The sequence below is a fragment of the Cnephaeus nilssonii genome (genome assembly GCF_951640355.1).
Source record: "Cnephaeus nilssonii genome assembly, chromosome: 15".
Lineage (NCBI taxonomy): Eukaryota > Metazoa > Chordata > Mammalia > Chiroptera > Vespertilionidae > Cnephaeus > Cnephaeus nilssonii.
In genome coordinates, this window is record NC_137086.1 from 68,456,888 (window position 1) to 68,475,575 (window position 18,688).

The window sequence follows — 18,688 nt, forward strand, 5'->3', positions numbered from 1 at the left end:
AAGTGAATGCCAAGAAGGAGGCTTCAAATCAAATTTTGGTTGCCCCAGCACATGGAATTATGCTGCTATTCTGCCTTTAATGTCTGCAACCCGTGGGATCTCTAGCAAGAGCAATGAAGGAGGCCTTGTTACCTGCTTCCTGAAGAACCAGGTTCTTGGTGGCACTTAAAAGATGAAATCATGTTGGTGTCTGAAGAGATTCCAGAACCCTCTTATTAGAGAAAATCACAAGTGAAATGGCTAATTGAAATAGCAACTAAGAAGTCACATCAACTAATTCTCTGCTAGGATCACTGGAGCAAATTAAAATAAAATATGCTGTTTTCAAACTTCTTAAGAAAACGCCGGTGGCAACAGTGTGGTTAGTGGTGTAGCTGAATATGCCGCCCAACAACTAGGAATAGTAACCCAGAGAGCAAAGAAAAGAACACCCCGGCTGGGGCCAGGAAAAACGACCAGCCGTACAGGACAGAAGGCGTGAAATCCAAGCAGTCTTCCATTTTCGTGTTGGTGTAGCTTTCCATGTCAGCCACTGCCTGGACCCAGATGACGTACAGGATCACCACCAGGGAAAACAGGATGCCTGGAGGACAGAAAAAAAGGACCATTAGCCTTTCCGAGGATGTTTTCCCAAGAACATTCACCAAGCGTTTGCCTAAGGATGTCTCTAAAAATATAATTCTAGCCAAATCACCTTCTTTGTGTCAGACCCTTTGTTATGTACTTTATATGCAGCTCTGTTGTGTTTAATTTTCAAGGCACTGAAGATGAGAGCTATAGAGTAAGAGCCACGACAAGGCAACAGATGACATAGAGTTGCTGAGAACTTCCGTGTGCCAGGCACTGTATTAGGAGCTTGTGAGCATAAGAGTCAAAGATCCCTGCCTGGTGGAATCAATTCTACATTTACCCATCTTTACTGATGCCTGGTTTGGGATAAGCACTGTAATACATTATTTCTTTCATTATGTACAATAAACTGATAAAATAGGTGCTACTAACCCAGTTTTCAGTATGTGCAAACATAGTAATTTTATGCTCAGGTCTTTCTGACTAATATTGTTGTATTACTATAACACAGATAACTAGTGCTACATTTACATATGGCTATGAAAATAAAAGTCAACATTAAGTACCAGACAAGAAAGAGATAAAAACATTAATGTAAAAGAATATACATGATTCTTTAAAATTAAAATATACCGTATATGTTGAAGATTGGTTATAGAATAAAGATATACTGCCTTTTAATTTATAAGTTCCTTATAAATTCTGGAAATTAATCAGATGTTCTCCCATTCAGTGGGTTGTCTTTTCATTTTGTTGATGGTTTCCTTTGCTGTGCAAAAACTTTTTAGTTCGATGTAGTCCCATTTGTTTGTGTTTTCTTTTGTTTCCATTGCCTGAGGCGATACATGAGAAAAAATATTGCTATGATAAATGTCCAAGATTTTACTACCTATGTTGTTGTTTTTTTTTAATATGCTTTTATTGATTTCAGAGAGAGGGAGGGAGAGGGAGAGAGATAGAAACACCAATGATGAGAGAGAATCATTGATTGGCTGCCTCCTGCACACCCCCTACTGGGGATTGAGCCCACAACCCAGCATGTGCCCTGACTGGGAATAGAACCATGACTTCCTTGTTCATGGGTTGACACTCAATCACTGAGCCATACCGGCTGGGTGATGTGAAGTATTTTGACACCCCCTGACTCATTCATTCTCAGAGGGGCCTTTTGGCTACCCTCATAAGGGAGGCTGTAGTCTCTCTGTCCCACCCCTGCCCCCTCAGAGGGGACAGCAGACAGGGTGAGTGGGGGAGGTATTCCCAGGACATCTCTCTAAGGAGCAGGCTCTCTTGTTCAGCGAATTAGAGGGCGGCGCGACTGCCATCTTTCCTGGAGCCCCCCACCCCAGCCCTTTCTTTTATTTTTAATTTAATAAATCTTTATTGTTCAGATTATTACAATTGTTCCTCTTTTTTCCCCCATAGCTCCCCTCCACCCGGTTCCCACCCCACCCTCTGCCCATACTCCCCTGCCCCCCACCACTGTCCTCATCCATAGGTGTACGATTTTTGTCCAGTCTCTTCCCGCACCCCCCACACCCCTTTCCCCCTGAGAATTGTCAGTCCACTCCCTTTCTATGCCCCTGATTCTATTATATTCACCAGTTTATTCTGTTCATGAGATTTTTTTTCACTTGATTTTTAGATTCACTTGTTGATAGATATGTATTTGTGGTTCATAATTTTTATCTTTACCTTTTTCTTCTTCTTCCTCTTCTTAAAGAATACCTTTCAGCATTTCATATAATACTGGTTTGGTGGTGGTGAACTCCTTTAGCTTTTTCTTATCTGTGAAGCTCTTTATCTGCCCTTCAATTCTGAATGATAGCTTTGCTGGGTAGAGTAATTTTGGTTGTAGGTTCTTGCTATTCATCACTTTGAATATTTCTTGCCACTCCCTTCTGGCCTGCATAGTTTCTGTTGAGAAATCAGCTGACAGTCATATGGGTGCTCCCTTGTAGGTAACTAACTGTTTTTCTCTTGCTGCTTGTAAGATTCTCTCTTTGTCTTTTGCTCTTGGCATTTTAATTATGATGTGTCTTGGTGTGGTCCTCTTTGGATTCCTTTTGTTTGGGGTTCTCTGTGATTCCTGGACTTGTAAGTCTATTTCTTTCACCAGGTGGGGGAAGTTTTCAGTCATTATTTCTTCAAATAGGTTTTCAGTATCTTGCTCTCTCTCTTCTTTTGGCACCCCCATAATTCTGATGTTGGTACACTTGAAGTTGTCCCAGAGGCTCCTTACATTATCTTCAAATTTTTGGATTCTTTTTTCTTTTTGCTTTTCCAGTTGAGTGTTTTATGTTTCTTTGTATTTCAAATCTTTGGCTTGATTCTTGCAATACTCTAGTCTGCTGCTGGATCTCTGTATAATATTTTTTATTTCAGTCAGTGTATGCTTAATTTCTAGTTGGTCCTTTGTCATATCCTCGAGGGTCTCACTAAATTTATTGGCCTTTTCTAGAAAATCCTTGAAAAACCTTATAACTGTGGTTTTGAACTCTATATCCAGTCGTTTGCTTTCCTCCATTTCTTTCATGTATGATCTGTTTCTTTGTCTCCGCATTTTGGCTGCTTCCCTGAGTTGATAGAGTGGCTTTGTGTGCTAGGTGTCCTATAGGGCCCAGTGGCTCAGCCTCCCCAGTTACCTGAGGTGGACACTCTTGGTGCACCCCTTTGTGGGCTGTGTGCACAGTCTTGTTGTAGTTAAGCCTTGATTGTTGTTGGTATCACTGGGAGGAATTGACCTCCAGGCCATTGGCTGTGAGGATCAGCTGTGTCTACGGTGGGAGAACTTCTGTGCTGGAGACACCCTTATGGGGCAAGACTTGCAAAAGCCTCTGTGCTCAGCTTGAATGGGGCAGAGTCTCAAGGCGGAGCAGACAGCATTGGTTTCCCATCAGCCCTGCCCTAATAGGCCCGTGTCTCAGTGTCCCGTGGTAATCGCTGCAAGCACCTCTAAGAGAAAGCTGCCCTCGAGTTCCGCCCGCTGCCAGACAGTCCAGTTTCTCCCCGAATGAGTCAGGGTCCCCAGAGTCTCTCCCGGAACTGGAGTTCAGTGCATTCGGAAGCTTTTGTCTCCCTCCCACTTGAGAAAGCCAGCCACACACTCAGTTGCCAGTCCTCTCCGTGCACACGTGCGTCTCAGTACCTCTGCCTCCTGCAGCTCCTCTGAGTCTCAGTGTGCTTTTCCCTTTCCTTCTATTTGTAGAATTTCCACTCATCCAGCCTTTCTGTGGTTCTGGATTATGTCCATTTTGTCTTTTAGTGTAGTTTTGAAATTGTTGTGCGAGGCAGCAGTTTAGGTGTTTACCTATGCCGCCATCTTGGTTTCTCCACTACCTACGTTTTCTCCTAGGATTTTTATGGTTTAGAGTCTAACATTAAAGTCTTTAATCCATTCCTAGTTTATTCTTTTATATGGTGTAAGGTAGTCTAGTTTTGTTTTGTTTTGTTTTGCACATATTTGTCCAATTTTCCCAATACCATTTATTGAATAGACTATGTTTACCCCATTGCATGTTTTTGCCTCCTCACTCAAATATCAATTGGCTATAAAGTCCTGGGTTTATTTCTGATCTTTCTGTTTGGTTCCATTGATTTAATGTCTGTTTCTATGCCAATACCATACTGTTTTGATTACTATGGCCTTGTAGTATAGTTTGATATCAGGTAGCATGATTTATCCTATTTTTTTCTTCTTTATCAAGATTGCTGTGGCTATTTGGGGTCTTTTGTGTTTCCGTATAAATTATTTGAATATTTGCTCTAGTTCTGTGAAATAATGCCATTGGTATCTTGATATCAATTGTATTGAATCTATAGATTGCTTTGGGTGGTATAGACATTTTGACTATGTTAATTCTTCCTATCCATGAGCACAGTAGATGCTTCCACTTATTTTTATCTTCTTCAATTTCTTTCTTAAGTGTCCTATAATTTTCCAAGTACAGGTATTTTACATCCTTTGTTATATTTATTTCTAGGTATTTTTTAAGCAATTGTAAATGGAATTGTTTTTTTTCAGATTCCCATTTTATAATACATTATTGGTGTATAAAAATGCAACTGATTTCTAGATATTTATTTTGTATCCAGGTACTTTACTGAATTCATTAATCAATCTACTAGAAGTGGAATTGCTGAGTCATATGACAGTTCCATTTTTAATTTTTTGAGGAAACTCCATACTGCTTTCCCCAGTGGCTGCACCAGTCTGCATTCCCGCCAACAGTGCATCCCCACCAATAGTTCCCTTTTCTCCACATCCTCACCAACATTTGTTGTTTGTTGATTTATTGATGATTGCCATTCTGACAGGTATAAGGTGATATCTTCTTGTGGTTTTTATTTTCATTTATCTAATGATTAGTAATATTGAACACATCTATTGGCTTGCTGTATGTTTTCTTTGGAAAAGTGTCTACTCTGGTCCTTTGCCCATTTTTTTATTGGATTGGGGATGCATATTGGTGTAGCCACTATGGAAAATAGTATGCAGTTACTTGAAAAAAATTAAAAATGGAGCTACCTTATGACCCTAGCAATTCCACTTCTGGGAATATGTCCAAAGAAACTCAAAACACTAATTCAAAAGAATATGTGCACCCCTATGTTCACTGAAGCACTTTATAATAACCAAGATTTGGAGGCAGCCCAAGTACCCATCAGTACATGAGTGGATAAAAAAGCTGTGGTACATTTACACTGTGGAATACTACTCAGCAGTAAAAAAGAAAGAAATCTTACCTTTTGCTACAGCATGGATGGACTGGAGAGTTTTATGCTAAGTGAAATAAGCCAGTCAGAGAAAGACAAGCACTAAATGATTTCACTTATATATGGAATTTAATGAACAAAATAAAGTAACCAACCAAGTGGAGACAGACTCATAGACACAGAGAACAGACTGACAGCTATTGGAGGATGGGTTTGGGGGCTGGGTGAGAATGGTGAAGGGATTAAGCAAAGAAAAAAGAAAAGAAAAGGAAAACGTATGGACACAGACAACAGTATGGTGATTGCCAGATGGAAGAGGGGGAGTTAGAAGAGGGTAAAAGGGGATAAAGGGTGATGGAAGGAGACTTGACTTGGGGTGGTGAACACACAATACAATACCCCAATGATGTATTGTATAATTGTATACCTGAAACCTATATAATTTTATTAACTAACTAGAGGCCCAGTGCATGGATTTGTGCACTGGTGGGGTCCCTCAGCCTGGCCTGCACCCTCTTACAATCTGGGACCCCTTGGGGGATGTAGTAGTACACGAAGTGGCCGGTGGCTGGGGAGGAGCCTGAGCTGGTGCTGGGTGCCGCTCTGCTCCTGCTCATCCTGGCCCCACTGTGCCTGCCACCGCCACTTGGTAGTGCTGCCACAGAGGTTGGAGAGGCTCCTGCCGCCAGCTGTGCTTGCCAGCTGAGCAGCGCTCCTGCTGTGGGAGCACACTGACACCAGGGGGCAACTCCTGCATTGAGCATCTGCCCCCTGGTGGTCAGTGCACGTCATAGCTACCAGTTGACCAGTTGAGTGGTCAACCGGTTGCTTAGTCTTTTATATATAGGGAGATATCACCCCAATAAATTCAAAAAGGAAAAAAAGAAAGAAACACTGTCTTGTAGAAATGAGGGAGGGGACTGAAAATAAAGAGTCAGTGGAAGAGGAAACCACAGGTTTGAGATCAGGAGCCTATTAAGCAAAGAAAGGGATTAATGAAGAAGGGAAGGAGGGAGAAAGGGAGGGAGGGAGGGAGGGGAAAGAAGGGAGGCAAAAAGGAACAGAAGGAAGGAAAGGAAAGGAAGGAAGGAAAGAAGGAAAATGTTTAACCACTGATTGGAAGACAACATCACAAATTACCAACAATTTCAATGTAACTTTAATCCACCTGTTCAAAAATGCTGTTGTAATTATGAGTAGAGAAAATACTATAGTGTTGCACAGTTGATCTTAAGAAATGTGACAGAAGAGCTTCATGAACGCTAGAATTCGAGACTACCACTAAGCACATACTCTTCCTCGTGACTGTGGCTGTAGTAACAGAATGAGGGAGAGGACCTCATTGGGCTGCCAATTCAGGAGCATGAGCTAAGCTGAGTCCCTAGTGAGTGAGTGACAGGTCCCACACACAAACCACACATCCTGAGGAATTCAAATTTGTCGTGAAGCAAAAGATACTTGAGGTGACTTGCTATTTGTCCAAAAGGTCAAGCCAAACATGTCAAGGAACTATTTACTCTTTGATTTAACAAACTGACCCATCAGGTATAAAATCACAGTATTCTAAATGCCAGTGTGTCCGAAAGAGAACCAGAACTCTGGCCAGGAGCAGAGGCTGAGGCATATTGGCAGGAGAGGATCACTTTTAAGAGCCTAGCTAGCCATCAATCACCCTTCTTGCGTTAATTGTGCTCCTACAGTATTCAGGAGGTCCTCTCTCTCTTGGGCCATCAATCTCATAACCGATCTTAACAAGTAAACAGAAAAGAAGGGCCCGTGAATATGTCAAGGTGTGTCAGTATCAGAGCTTAACCTTTCTCATAATGGTGATGGGAGCTACAGAGCAGTGAGGACTCAGCATGGGATGCTTCGCTGATAAGCACCCTTCACACCGTGGTCTGTGATAAAAATGCAAATGCTGGAGCACAGAATAGAGCAATCTAACCACTGAGCAACATCACATCATGAAAACAGGAGTCGGAGCCTGTGAGCAAGCTCTGGCAAAGCCACCTCAGATCATGGCAACAATATGGCCATGCCATGTGTCGTTTGGCAACTCTGTGTTTCAATGCATTTTTTCAGCAAATATGGAGACAGTGTTCTCTGCTAATGTAAAGGTTGACTCAGTGATTTATATATTCTTTGCAAATCGTTATTAGTTGCTGACAAGGTTTTCATCTTCATTGAATGAGGTGAATCTCCTGTGCTTGCAGATATTTTTATAAAAAATAAAATTGCCTCTGTGAAAAACTAGTAGCCTGATATACATTGTTTCAAAAGTTGCAAAATCCGCTTCTTAATTTAGAGTGTTTAAAAAATGTATTGCTGGAAATCATGTAGATGGTTCTTAATAAGGAAGAATTACTGATATTTAAATACTGCTATTATTGCAAGAGCAATTACACCCTGGAGGAAATGAATAATAGGTGTTTCTATCACTATAACATTTAACTTGTTCACTAACTGAAGGCATAATCCATTTAGTTCATTTCAGATCAGTTTTTATTATGGCTTATGCCTGGGGAAAAACAGTGTTTCTATGCCCATTGAAGTGTCAGAGTATTACACCTGGTGTGTATGTGCGCATGCACACAAAAACAGAGAGAAGTAAAATGAACTAACAAACATGGGGAAGTATTTACACCAAGGCCAGTGGTTTAGCTGATGGAGCAGCAAGAACTTATGACAGGGTTCTGCACGGGAAATGTGGCCAAGAGAGCAGTCAGGGGACTGTTAGTACAGGTAAACCAATCAAATGAATAAATACATTGAGGTCATTGGAGCCAGGTTTTTACTGCCTGAAAAGGGAGTTACAAATTTAAAATGGGGAAAGCTAGAATGAACTCTGTGGTGTTTGTTTGGGATTGAATATATCTGTGAATTTATGGAGATAGGTAGAGGGATGAATATAGAAGTAAAAGTGTGTGTGTATTAAAACATACCTGTGTGTACATACCTACATACATTTCCGTACTGTCCCCTGAGAGGGTCTGAGATCAACAACACCCTAGTAGCACAGTGCACACTAAGTGTCCAGATCTTGGCTTCTAAATACCAGGAACCAGGATATGAATTCAAGTTGGAACAGAAAGTACAAGGTGAAACTGAAATATCTTGCTTTACCAAAAATAAAGATGTGCTCAAAGAATGATGGGAATGTTTCAGGAGCCAGATTGATGGGGCTTCCCATAGCCAATTCTGAGACAATTTGTTATCAAACAAATAATGATAGTGGCACGTCATATATCATTGTATAAAATAAGATCCATGAACCCACAGTGATATAAGTAAAAGAGTGAGTAAATGAGTGGGGAGAGGGGAAAGCTTTTCCTTATGAAATTGAAGGAAGACTTAAATTTGAAATCCCCACTTGGCAGTTATTTAAGTAATAATTCAGGCAAGAAACAATGCTAAAACTAGTGGGTGAAATTTAGATGAGTAATAAATATTTACACAGGCTCTGAGTTTCTTCTCACAAAACACTTAATAATTGTAAAGAGAAAAATAGTAGCCTTATGCTAAAGAAACCAAGCAAATACCACCTTCATCAAGTGATCAAAATTAATATCACCAGTGATGTCACAAATTGATGCCATCACTTCATGAGATGCAATGGAAAGAACAGAGCAGGCCTGCTATGATACTACCCCCCTCCCCTGCCATTTGTCTCTGGATCTGTTCTTGTTCATCAAATTATGTTGAACATTCTATCCCACATATGAGTGAGATCGTGTGATATTTATCATTCTCCAACTGGGTTATTTCGCTTAGCATAATGCTCTCCAGTTCCATTCATGTTGTTGCAAATGGTAAAAGTTCCTCTTTTTTATAGCAGCATAGTATTCCATTGTGTAGAAGTACCACAGTTTTTTTAATCCACTCATCTGCTGATGGGCACTTAGGTTGTTTCCAAATCTTAGCTATTATAAATTGTGCTGCTATGAACATAGGGGTGCATATATCCTTTCTGATTGGTGTTTCTGGTTTCTTGGGATATATTCCTAGAAGTGGGATTACTAGGTCAAATGGGAGTTCCATTTTCAACTTTCTGAGGAAGTCCCATACTGTCTTCCACAGTGGCAGCACCAGTCTGCATTCCCACCAGCAATGCACGAGGGTTCCTTTTTCTCCGAATCCTCTCCAGCACTTGTCATTTGTTGATTTGTTGATGATAGCCATTCTGACAGGTGTGAGATGGTATCTCATTGTTGTTTTGATTTGCATCTCCTGGATGATTAGTGACTTTGAGCATGTTTTCATATGTCTCTCGTCCTTCTGTATGTCCTCTTTCGAAAAGTGTCTATTTAGATCCTTTGCCCGTTTTTTTATTGGGTTTTTATCTTCCTTTTGTTAAGTTGTATGAGTTCCCTGTAAATGTTGGAGATTAAACCCTTATCTTTGATATCATTGGCAAATATGTCCTCACCTGCATTGGGTTTTCTGGTTGTTTTGTTGATGGTTTCTTTTGCTGTGCAGAAGCTTTTTATTTTGATGCAGTCCCATTTGTTTATTTTCTCCTTAGTTTCCACTGCCCTAGATGCTGTGTCGGTAAAGATATTGCTATGACATATGTCTGCTATTTTGCTGCCTATGGAGTCTTGTAGGATTTTTATGGTTTCCTGTCTTACATTTAAGTGCTTTAGCCTTTTTGAGTTTGTTTTGGTGTATGGTGTAAGTTGGTGATCTAGTTTCTTTCTTCTTTTTTTTTTTTTTTTTTTTGCATGTACCTGTTCAATTTTCCCAGCAATATTTATTGAAGAGACTGTCTTGACTCCATTGTATGCTCTTGCCTCCTTTGTCAAATACTAATTGAGCCTAATGGCTTGGGTCAATTTCTGGGTTCTCTGTTCTGTTCCATTGGTCTATATGTCTGTTCTTGTGCCAGTAGCAGGCAGTTTTGAGAACCATGGCTTGTAATATAGCTTGATATCTGGATTGTGATCCCTCCAACTTTGTTCTTCCTTCTCAGGATTGTTGTGGCTATTCGGGGTCTTTTTTTATTATTGTTATTCCAGATGAATTTTTGGAGAGTTTGTGCTAGATCTTTGAAGTATGCCATTGGTATTTTAATGGAGATTGCATTGAATCTATAGATTGCTTTGGGTAGTATGGATATTTTAATGATGTTGATTCTACCAATTCATGAACATGGTATGTTCTTCCATTTGTTTATGTCTTCTTCTATCTCTTTTTTCAATGTCCTGTAGTTTTCTGAGTATAGGTCTTTTACCTCCTTGGTTAAGTTTATTCTTAGGTATCTTAATTTTTTTGGTGCAATGGTAAATGGGATTGTTTTTTTCGTTTCTCATTCTGTTAGTTCATTATTGGTGTATAAAAAGGCCATAGATTTCTGGGTGTTAATTTTGTATCCTGCTACATTGCTGAATTCATTTATTAGGTCTAATGGTTTTTTGATGGAGTCTTTGGGGTTTTCTATGTATAGTATCATGTCATCTGAGAATAAGAACAGTTTTACTTTTTCTTTTCCAATTTGGATGACTTTTATTTCTTCTTCTTGTCTGATCTCTATGACTAGCACTTCCAGTACTATATCAAACAGGAGTGGTGATAGTGGGCATCCCTGTCTTGTTTCTGTTCTTAGGAGAAATGAGTTTAGTTTTTGCCCATTGAGTATGATGTTGGCTGTAGGTTGTCATATAAGGCTTCTATTATGTTGAGGTATGATTCCTCTATTCCCACTTGCTGAGACTTTTTATCAAGAAAGGGTGTTGGATTTTTGTCAAATTCTTGTTCTGCATTGATTGATATGATTATGTGATTTTTGTCTCTCAGTTTGTTTATGTGATGTATCACATTTATTGATTTGCTGATATTGTACCATCCTTGCATCCCTGGAATAAATCCCACTTGGTCATGGTGTATGATCTTTCTAATATAATGCTGAATCTGATTTGCTAGAAATTTGTTGAGGATTTTAGCATCTATGTTCATCAAGGATATTGGCCTGTAGTTTTCTTTTTTTGTGTGTGGTGTCTTTATCTGGTTTGGGGATTAGGATAACGTTGGCTTCATAGAAAGAGCTTGTAAGTGTGCCATCCTCTTGAATTTTTTGGAATAGTCTGAGGAGGATAGGTTTTAGTTCTTCTTTGAATGCTTGGTAGAACTCCCCTGTAAAGCCGTCCGGACCAGGGCTTTTGTTTGCTAGAAGATTTTTTTTATTTTTTTTATTAAGGTATTATATGTGTACATATCTTACCATTGCCCCCCCACCCCACTCCCATACATGCCCTCACCCCCCAGAGTTTGTGTCCATTGGTTATGCTTATATGCATGCATAAGAGTCCTTCGGTTGATCTCTTATCTCCCCCACCTCTCCCTAACCTTCCCGCTGTAATTTGACCATCTGTTTGATGCTTTACTGTGTCTGTATCTATCTTTTTGTTCAACAGTTTATAATATTCTTTATTATCCATAAATGAGTGAGATCATGTGGTATTTTTCTTTCATTGATTGGCTTATGTCACTTAGCATAATGTTCTCCAATTCCATCCAGGTTGCTGCAAATGGTAAGAATTCCTTCTTTTTTATAGCAGCACAGTTTTCCATTGTGTAGATGTACCATAGTTTTCTGATCCAGTCCTCTGCTGATGGGCACCTAGGCTGTTTCCAAATCTTAGCTATTGTAAATTGTGCTGCTATGAACATAGGGGTGCATATATCCTTTCTTATTGGTGTTTCCGGTTTCTTAGGATATATGCCTAGGAGTGGGATTACTGGGTCAAATGGGAGTTCCATTTTCAGTTTTTTGAGGAAACTGCATACTGTTTCCACAGTGGCTGCACCAGTCTACATTCCCACCAGCAGTGCACGAGTGTTCCTTTTTCTCTGCATCCTCGCCAACACTTGTCGTTTGTTGATTTGTTGATGGTAGCCATTCTGGCCGGTGTGAGATGGTACTGCATTGTCGTTTTGATTTGCATCTCTCGGATAATTAGTGACTTTGAGCATGTTTTCATGTGTCTCTTGGCCTTCCTTCTGTCTTCTTTTGAAAAGATTCTATTTAGGTCCGTTGCCCATTTTTTTATTGGATCATTTATTTTCCTTTTATTAAGTTGTATAAGCTGCCTGTAGATGTTGGAGATTAAACCTTTATCAGTGATAACATTTGCAAATATGTTCTCCCATACAGTGGGATTTCTTATTATTTTGTTGATAGTTTATTTTGCTGTAAAAAAGCTTTTTATTTTGATGTAGTCCCATTTGTTTATTTTCTCTTTAGCTTCCATTGCCCTAGGAGCAGTATCAGTGAAGAAGTTCTTTTGGCATATGTCTGAGATTTTGCTGCCTTTGGATTCCTCTAGTATTTTTATGGTTTCCCGTCTTATGTTTAATTACTGTATCCATTTTGAGTTTATTTTTGTGTATGGTGTAAGTTGGTGATCTAGTTTCATTTTTTTGCATGTATCTGTCCAATTTTCCCAACACCATTTATTGAAGAGACTGTATTGCCTCCATTGTATGTTCATGTCTCCTTTGTCAAATATTAATTGAGCATAGTGGTTTGGATTGGTATCTGGGTTCTCTATTCTATTCCATTGATCAATATTTCTGTTCTTGTGCCAGTAACATGCTGTTTTGAGAACAGTGGCTTTGTAATACAGCTTGAAATCTGGTATTGAGATCCCTCCTACTTTATTCTTCTTTCTCAGGATTGCTGCAGCTATTTGGGGTCTTTTTTTATTCCAGATGAATTTTTGGAGAGTTCTTTCTAGGTCTGTGAAATATGCCGTTGGTATTTTAATGGGGGGTGCATTGAATGTGTAGATTGCTTTGGGTAGTATGGACATTTTAATGATGTTGATTCTACCAATCCATGAACATGGTATGTTCTTCCATCTGTTTATGTCTTCCTCTATCTCTTTTTTCAGTGTCCTGTAGTTTTCTGTGTATAGGTCTTTTACCTCCTTGGTTAAGTTTATTCCTAGGTATCTTAATTTTTTTTGTGTGATGGTAAATGGGATTGCTTTTTTATTCTCTCTTTCTGTAAGTTCACTATTGGTATATAGAAAGGCCATAGATTTCTTGGCGTTAATTTTGTATCCTGCTACATTGCCGAATTCATTTATTAATTCTATTAGTTTTTTGATGGAGTCTTTCGGGTTTTTTATGTACAATATCATGTCATCTGCAAATAAGGACAGCTTTACTTCTTCTTTTCCAATTTGGATGCCTTTTATTTCTTCTTCTTGTCTAATTGGAATTGCTAATACTTCCAGTACTATGTCAAACAGGAGTGGTGAGAGTGGGCATCCCTGTCTTGTTCCTGTTCTTAGGGGAAATGGTTTTAGTTTTTGCCCATTGAGTATGATGTTTGCTGTGGGTTTATCATATATAGCTTTTATTATGTTGAGGTATGATCCTTGTATTCCCACCTTGTTGAGAGTTTTTATCAAGAAAGGGTGTTGGATTTTGTCAAATGCTTTTTCTGCATCAATTGATATGACTGTGATTTTTATCTCTCAGTTTGTTTATGTGATGTATCACATTTATTGATTTGCGGATATTGAACCAGCCTTGCATTCCTGGGATAAATTCTACTTGGTCATGGTGTATGATCTTTCTGATGTACTGCTGGAGCTGATTTGCTAGAATTTTGTTGAGGATTTTGGCATCTATGTTCATTAGGAATATTGGCCTGTAATTCTCTTTGATTGTGTTGTCTTTATCAGGTTTTGGTATTAGGGTAATGCTGGCTTCATAGAAGGAGCTTGGAAGTGTTCCTTCCTCTTGAATTTTTTTTGAATAGTCTGAGAAGGATAGGTTTTAGTTCTTCCTTGAATGTTTGGTAAAACTCTCCTGTGAAGCCGTCTGGCCCTGGGCTTTTGTTTTCCGGAAGCTTTTTAATGACTGCTTCAATTTCTTCCATAGTTACTGGTCTATTGAGCTGTTTAGATTCTTCCTGATTGAGTTTTGGAAGGTTATATTTTTTCTAGGAATATGTCCATTTCCTCTAGGTTGTCCAGTTTGTTGGAATAGAGTTGTTCGTAGTATTTTGTAACAATCCTTTGTATTTCAGTGGGGTCTGTTGTTATTTCACCTCTTTCATTTCTGATTTTGTTTATTTGGGTCCTCTCTCTTTGTTTCTTGGTGAGCCTGGCTAGAGGTTCATAAATCTTGTTTATCCTTTCAAAGAACCAGCTCTTGGTTTTGTTGATCTTTTGTACTGTTTCTTTGGTCTCTATGTCGTTTATGTCCACTCTGATCTTTATTATTTCCTTCCTTCTGCTTACACTGGGATTTTCTTGTTGCTCACTTTCTAACTCTTTGAGTTGTAGGGTTAGGTAATTTATTATCATTGTTTCTTATTTTTTGCAGTAGGCTTGTAGAGCTATGAACTTCCCTCTCAAGACTGCTTTCACTGTGTCCCATAGATTTTGGATTATTGTGTTTTCATTGTCATTTGTTGTCATGATGTTTTTTATTTCTTCCTTGATCTCTCTGGTTACCCAGTCATTGTTTAATAGCATGCTGTTTAGTCTCCATGTGTTTGATTTCTTTGGATTGTTTTTATTGTGGTTGATTTCCAGTTTTATGCCACTGTGATCTGAGAAAATGCTTGATATGATTTCTATCTTCTTGAATTTGGAGAGACTTTGCCTATGTCCCAACATATGGTCTATCTTTGAAAATGACCCATGTGCACTTGAGAAGAATGTATATTCTGTGGCTTTGGGGTGAAATGTTCTGAAGATGTCAATTAATTCCATCTGGTCTAGTGAGTCATTTAGGATTGATGTTTCTTTGCTGATTTTTTTGTTTAGAGGATTTGTCCAATGGTGATAGCGGGGTATTAAAGTCTCCTACAATTATTGTATTGGTGTTAATCTCTCCTTTGATATCCTCAAGGAGTTTCTTTATGTATTTGGGTGCTCCTGTATTGGGTGCGTATATGTTTACCAGAGTTATTTCTTCTTGTTGGATTGCTCCCTTTAGTATTATGAAGTGGCCTTCCTTATCTCTTGTTATGTCCTTCACTTTGAGATCTAATTTGTCAGATATAAGTATTGCTATCCCAGCTTTTCTTTCATTCCCATTCGCCTGGAAAACCTTTTTCCATCCCTTCACCCCCAGTCTGTGTGAGTCTTTTTTTCTGAGGTGGGTTTCTTGTAGACAGCAGATATATGGGTCTTGTTTTCTTATCCACTCTGTTACCCTATGTCTTTTGATTGGGGCATTTAATCCATTTACATTTAAAGTTATTATTGATAGGTACTTATTTGTCACCATTTTTATTCTATACCCCTGTGTTCCTTCTTCGCTTCCTATTTCTTCTTCTTCTTTTTTTTTTTCTTTTTTTTTTTTTACAGCAGACCCTTTAGCATTTCTTGCATTGCTGGTTTGGTGGTGATAAATTCCCTTAGTCCTTTTTTGTCTGTGAAGCTCCTGATTTCACTTTCAATTTTGATTGATAGCCTTGCTGGGTACAGTATTCTTGGATTCAGACCCTTCCTTTGCATGACTTTGTATATTTCATTCCATTCCCTTCTGGCCTGATGAGTTTCTGTTGAGAAATCAGTTGCTAGTCTGATGGGGTTTTCTTTTTATGTAACTTTCTGTCTCTCTCTGGCTGCTTTTAAGATTACTTTGTCGTTGGTGTTTGCCAATCCTATCTAATAATAGAGTAACATGTAAATTACCATCACTCCACTACGCCCACAATTGGGCAGTGGGAGGCTGGGGGGCGGGACTCAGGGTGGCCTATCCGGACATTGAGAGGCACGGATCCGCTGCCACTGAGGGGGGCTACCCTGCTGTTGAGAGGTGCAGGGGGCGGGACTCCCGCCCCCTGTGCCTCTCAACGGCCAGATCCACCGCCACTGAGGGGGCCTGCCACGGACACCCAGTTGCGCCTCTCAACGGCAGGGTAGCCAGGTGTCCGCGGCAGCCCCCCTCAGCGGCCGTTGAGAGGTGCAGGGGGCAGGACTCCCGCCCCCTGCGCCTCTCAACAGCAGGGTAGCCCCCCTCAGCGGCCGCGGACCATCAAAAGTGGGGGAGCTGGGTGCCTGACTGCTCCGGCACCAAGCCTTTCAGAAGCCTCCGCTGCGCCAGAGGCTTCTGAAAGGCCTGGTACACCAGCGGACAGGCACCCAGCTCCACCACAAAAAAGTGAAAGCGTGTAGGGGACCCTACACGTGCATGATTCAATCATGCACTGGGCCTCTAGTTTAATTATAATGTGCCTTGGCGTCGGTCTTTTGGGGTTCATTTTGCTTGGGACTCTGTGTGCTTCTTGGATTTGTGTGGGTTTTTTCTTCCCTATATCAGGAAAGTTTTCTGTCATTATTTCTTCAAACAGGTTTTCTATTCCTTGCTCAGTTTCCTTTCCTTCTGGAACCCCTATTATGCGGATGTTGTTTTGTTTTGTGTTGTCCCAAAGTTCCCTTAGGCTCTCCTCCTGCTTTTTAATTTTTTTTTCTAGAAGCTGCTCTACTTGGGTATTTTTTTCCATCTTGTCTGCTAGCTCGCTGATGCGGTCCTCTGCTTCTTCTAGTCTACTCTTGATGCTTTCTATTGAGTTTTTCACAGCAGCGATGTCACTTTTCATTTCTTCTTGGTTCTTCTTCATTTCCTCTTGGTTCTTATACATATTGTTGAATTTGTCTTCCATCCTTTTCAGCGTCCTTATGGCCATTTCTCTTAATTGTCTCTCTGATAGGTTGCTTGCCTCTAATTCACTTACTTCCTTTTCTGGTGATGCCTGCTTTTCTTTCGTATTTGGGCTGTTTCTTTGTCTCCCCATAGTCTCTCTTCTCCAGATGTCTGGTTATATAGTTCTCTCTCTCCTGCGTTGATTTAAAGGCACAAAATACAACACAACCAGGTACAACACACAAGGCACTGAACAGAGATGTATTCACGATATTAATGACCTCCAATAAAGGTGACCACCAGAGAAAGGCAAATTAGGGGATAGGAGAGAAAGAAGAGTAAAAAGAAAGAAAAGAAAAGAAATAAAAGGCGTGTCAAAATGAAATTGGGAAAAGGAGAAAAAAAGAGAAATAAAAAAAATAAGAGAGACTAGGACGAGACTAAGAGAGAAAAGGGGGACAAACTATATATATGGGGAGAAAACTCCAATAGAACAACCACTAATCACAGTAAATGCTAACAACAAGTACCTGGAGATTAATACAAACTACAACACCAACTAATATCAAGCGAGGCAAGGGAAAACAGAAGTAAAAAACAAAAACAAAGCAAACAAAAAAAAAAAACAAAAAATGAATAAGCAAAACAATCTCACAAAAAAGCATAAAAATTCAATATAATCAACATTCAAGCAAACTACAACAAAAGGACAGAAAGAAAAACATTTTTTTTGATAGTTAAGACAGCAAAGAGAGAGGTGTGTATGGACTTGGAGAAGAGGGTTGGAAATTAGATACATAAGTAGGGTGAAATTTTAGCAGGGGGTAAACAGAAAGAATAGGGAAAATCTAGAGCAGGAAAGGGTTAAGATAAACAGGACACCAAAAGGGGAAAGGTTAGGAAGAGAGTGATACATAAAGGTAGAGTTGATATAGAATAAAACAATGGTGAAGGAAAGATGGAAATAGACTGCAGAACACTAATCTGAAGTAAAATAAAGAGAAAATAAAATGACACTTTAAAAAATAAAAATAAATAAAAAACAAAAACAAATTAAATAAAAAAGGTAAAATAGTAGTAGTAATAATGCTGATTGCAAATAAAAATGTAATAATTAAAAAGGTAAAATCAAGTGAGGAAAAAAGAAAAAAATAGTTTCTTAAGTAAATGATGCAAAAAATGAAAATAAAAAAATAAAAAATAAAATGTGCAGTAGTGAAGGTCATTCACTTCCTCTCTTGTTCTGTTTGGCATGCCTGTTTCCCAGTCTGGACAGTATTGCAGTTCCCTGCATTTCACTGCTCCTCAGTGTTGTAAGCCATACCTGGTTTTTAAGCAGGCGGTGTCTTAACCATTTGCACTCACTTGCTTTTTTCTCGATTCCTTTATTCTAATGCTAACCGTGTCGAGTCACACTCGACATCAGAGTGCAAAAGGTTAATTTCTTGTATTCCTTTATTGATTACAGAGTCAATTTGTGATTTAGCCTCTGAGTGGCAGTGTTTCTGCTTTGACTTCCAGGACTCTAAGGCCTCTCTAGCCTTTTTTTCTCTATGGCACTCAATAGCGGTTTGCTGAGGCTGGCAGGCAAGTTCAAGCAGACTGCACACCCCTGAAACTCCCAGGCTATTCCTCCGCGTCAGATCAAAACAGGTTGCTCTTTAGAGATCACCCCTGTTAGCAGCTCTGGGGAGCCCCTTCCACAATCACGGATCACACCGGCCCCAACAGCCACAGGCTTCTCCAGGCACGGACCTCCCAGGTCCTCCAGCTCCCACCGTGCATGCACGCG

The 18,688-nt window shown here is 39.7% G+C and overlaps 1 protein-coding gene across 2 annotated transcripts in view; it reads right to left on the reverse strand.

The window, feature by feature from the left end:
- Positions 1 to 362: 362 nt before the first annotated feature.
- Positions 363 to 18,688, reverse strand: part of TMEM182 (transmembrane protein 182) — a gene marked incomplete at both ends in the record, with an annotated part of 76,270 nt that continues 57,944 nt past the window's right edge. For both annotated transcript variants that reach the window (XM_079791660.1, XM_079791661.1), the window contains one exon: positions 363 to 583. In XM_079791660.1, the coding sequence (XP_079647786.1) occupies positions 363 to 583 (221 nt within the window). The remainder of the gene's footprint in view (positions 584 to 18,688) is intronic.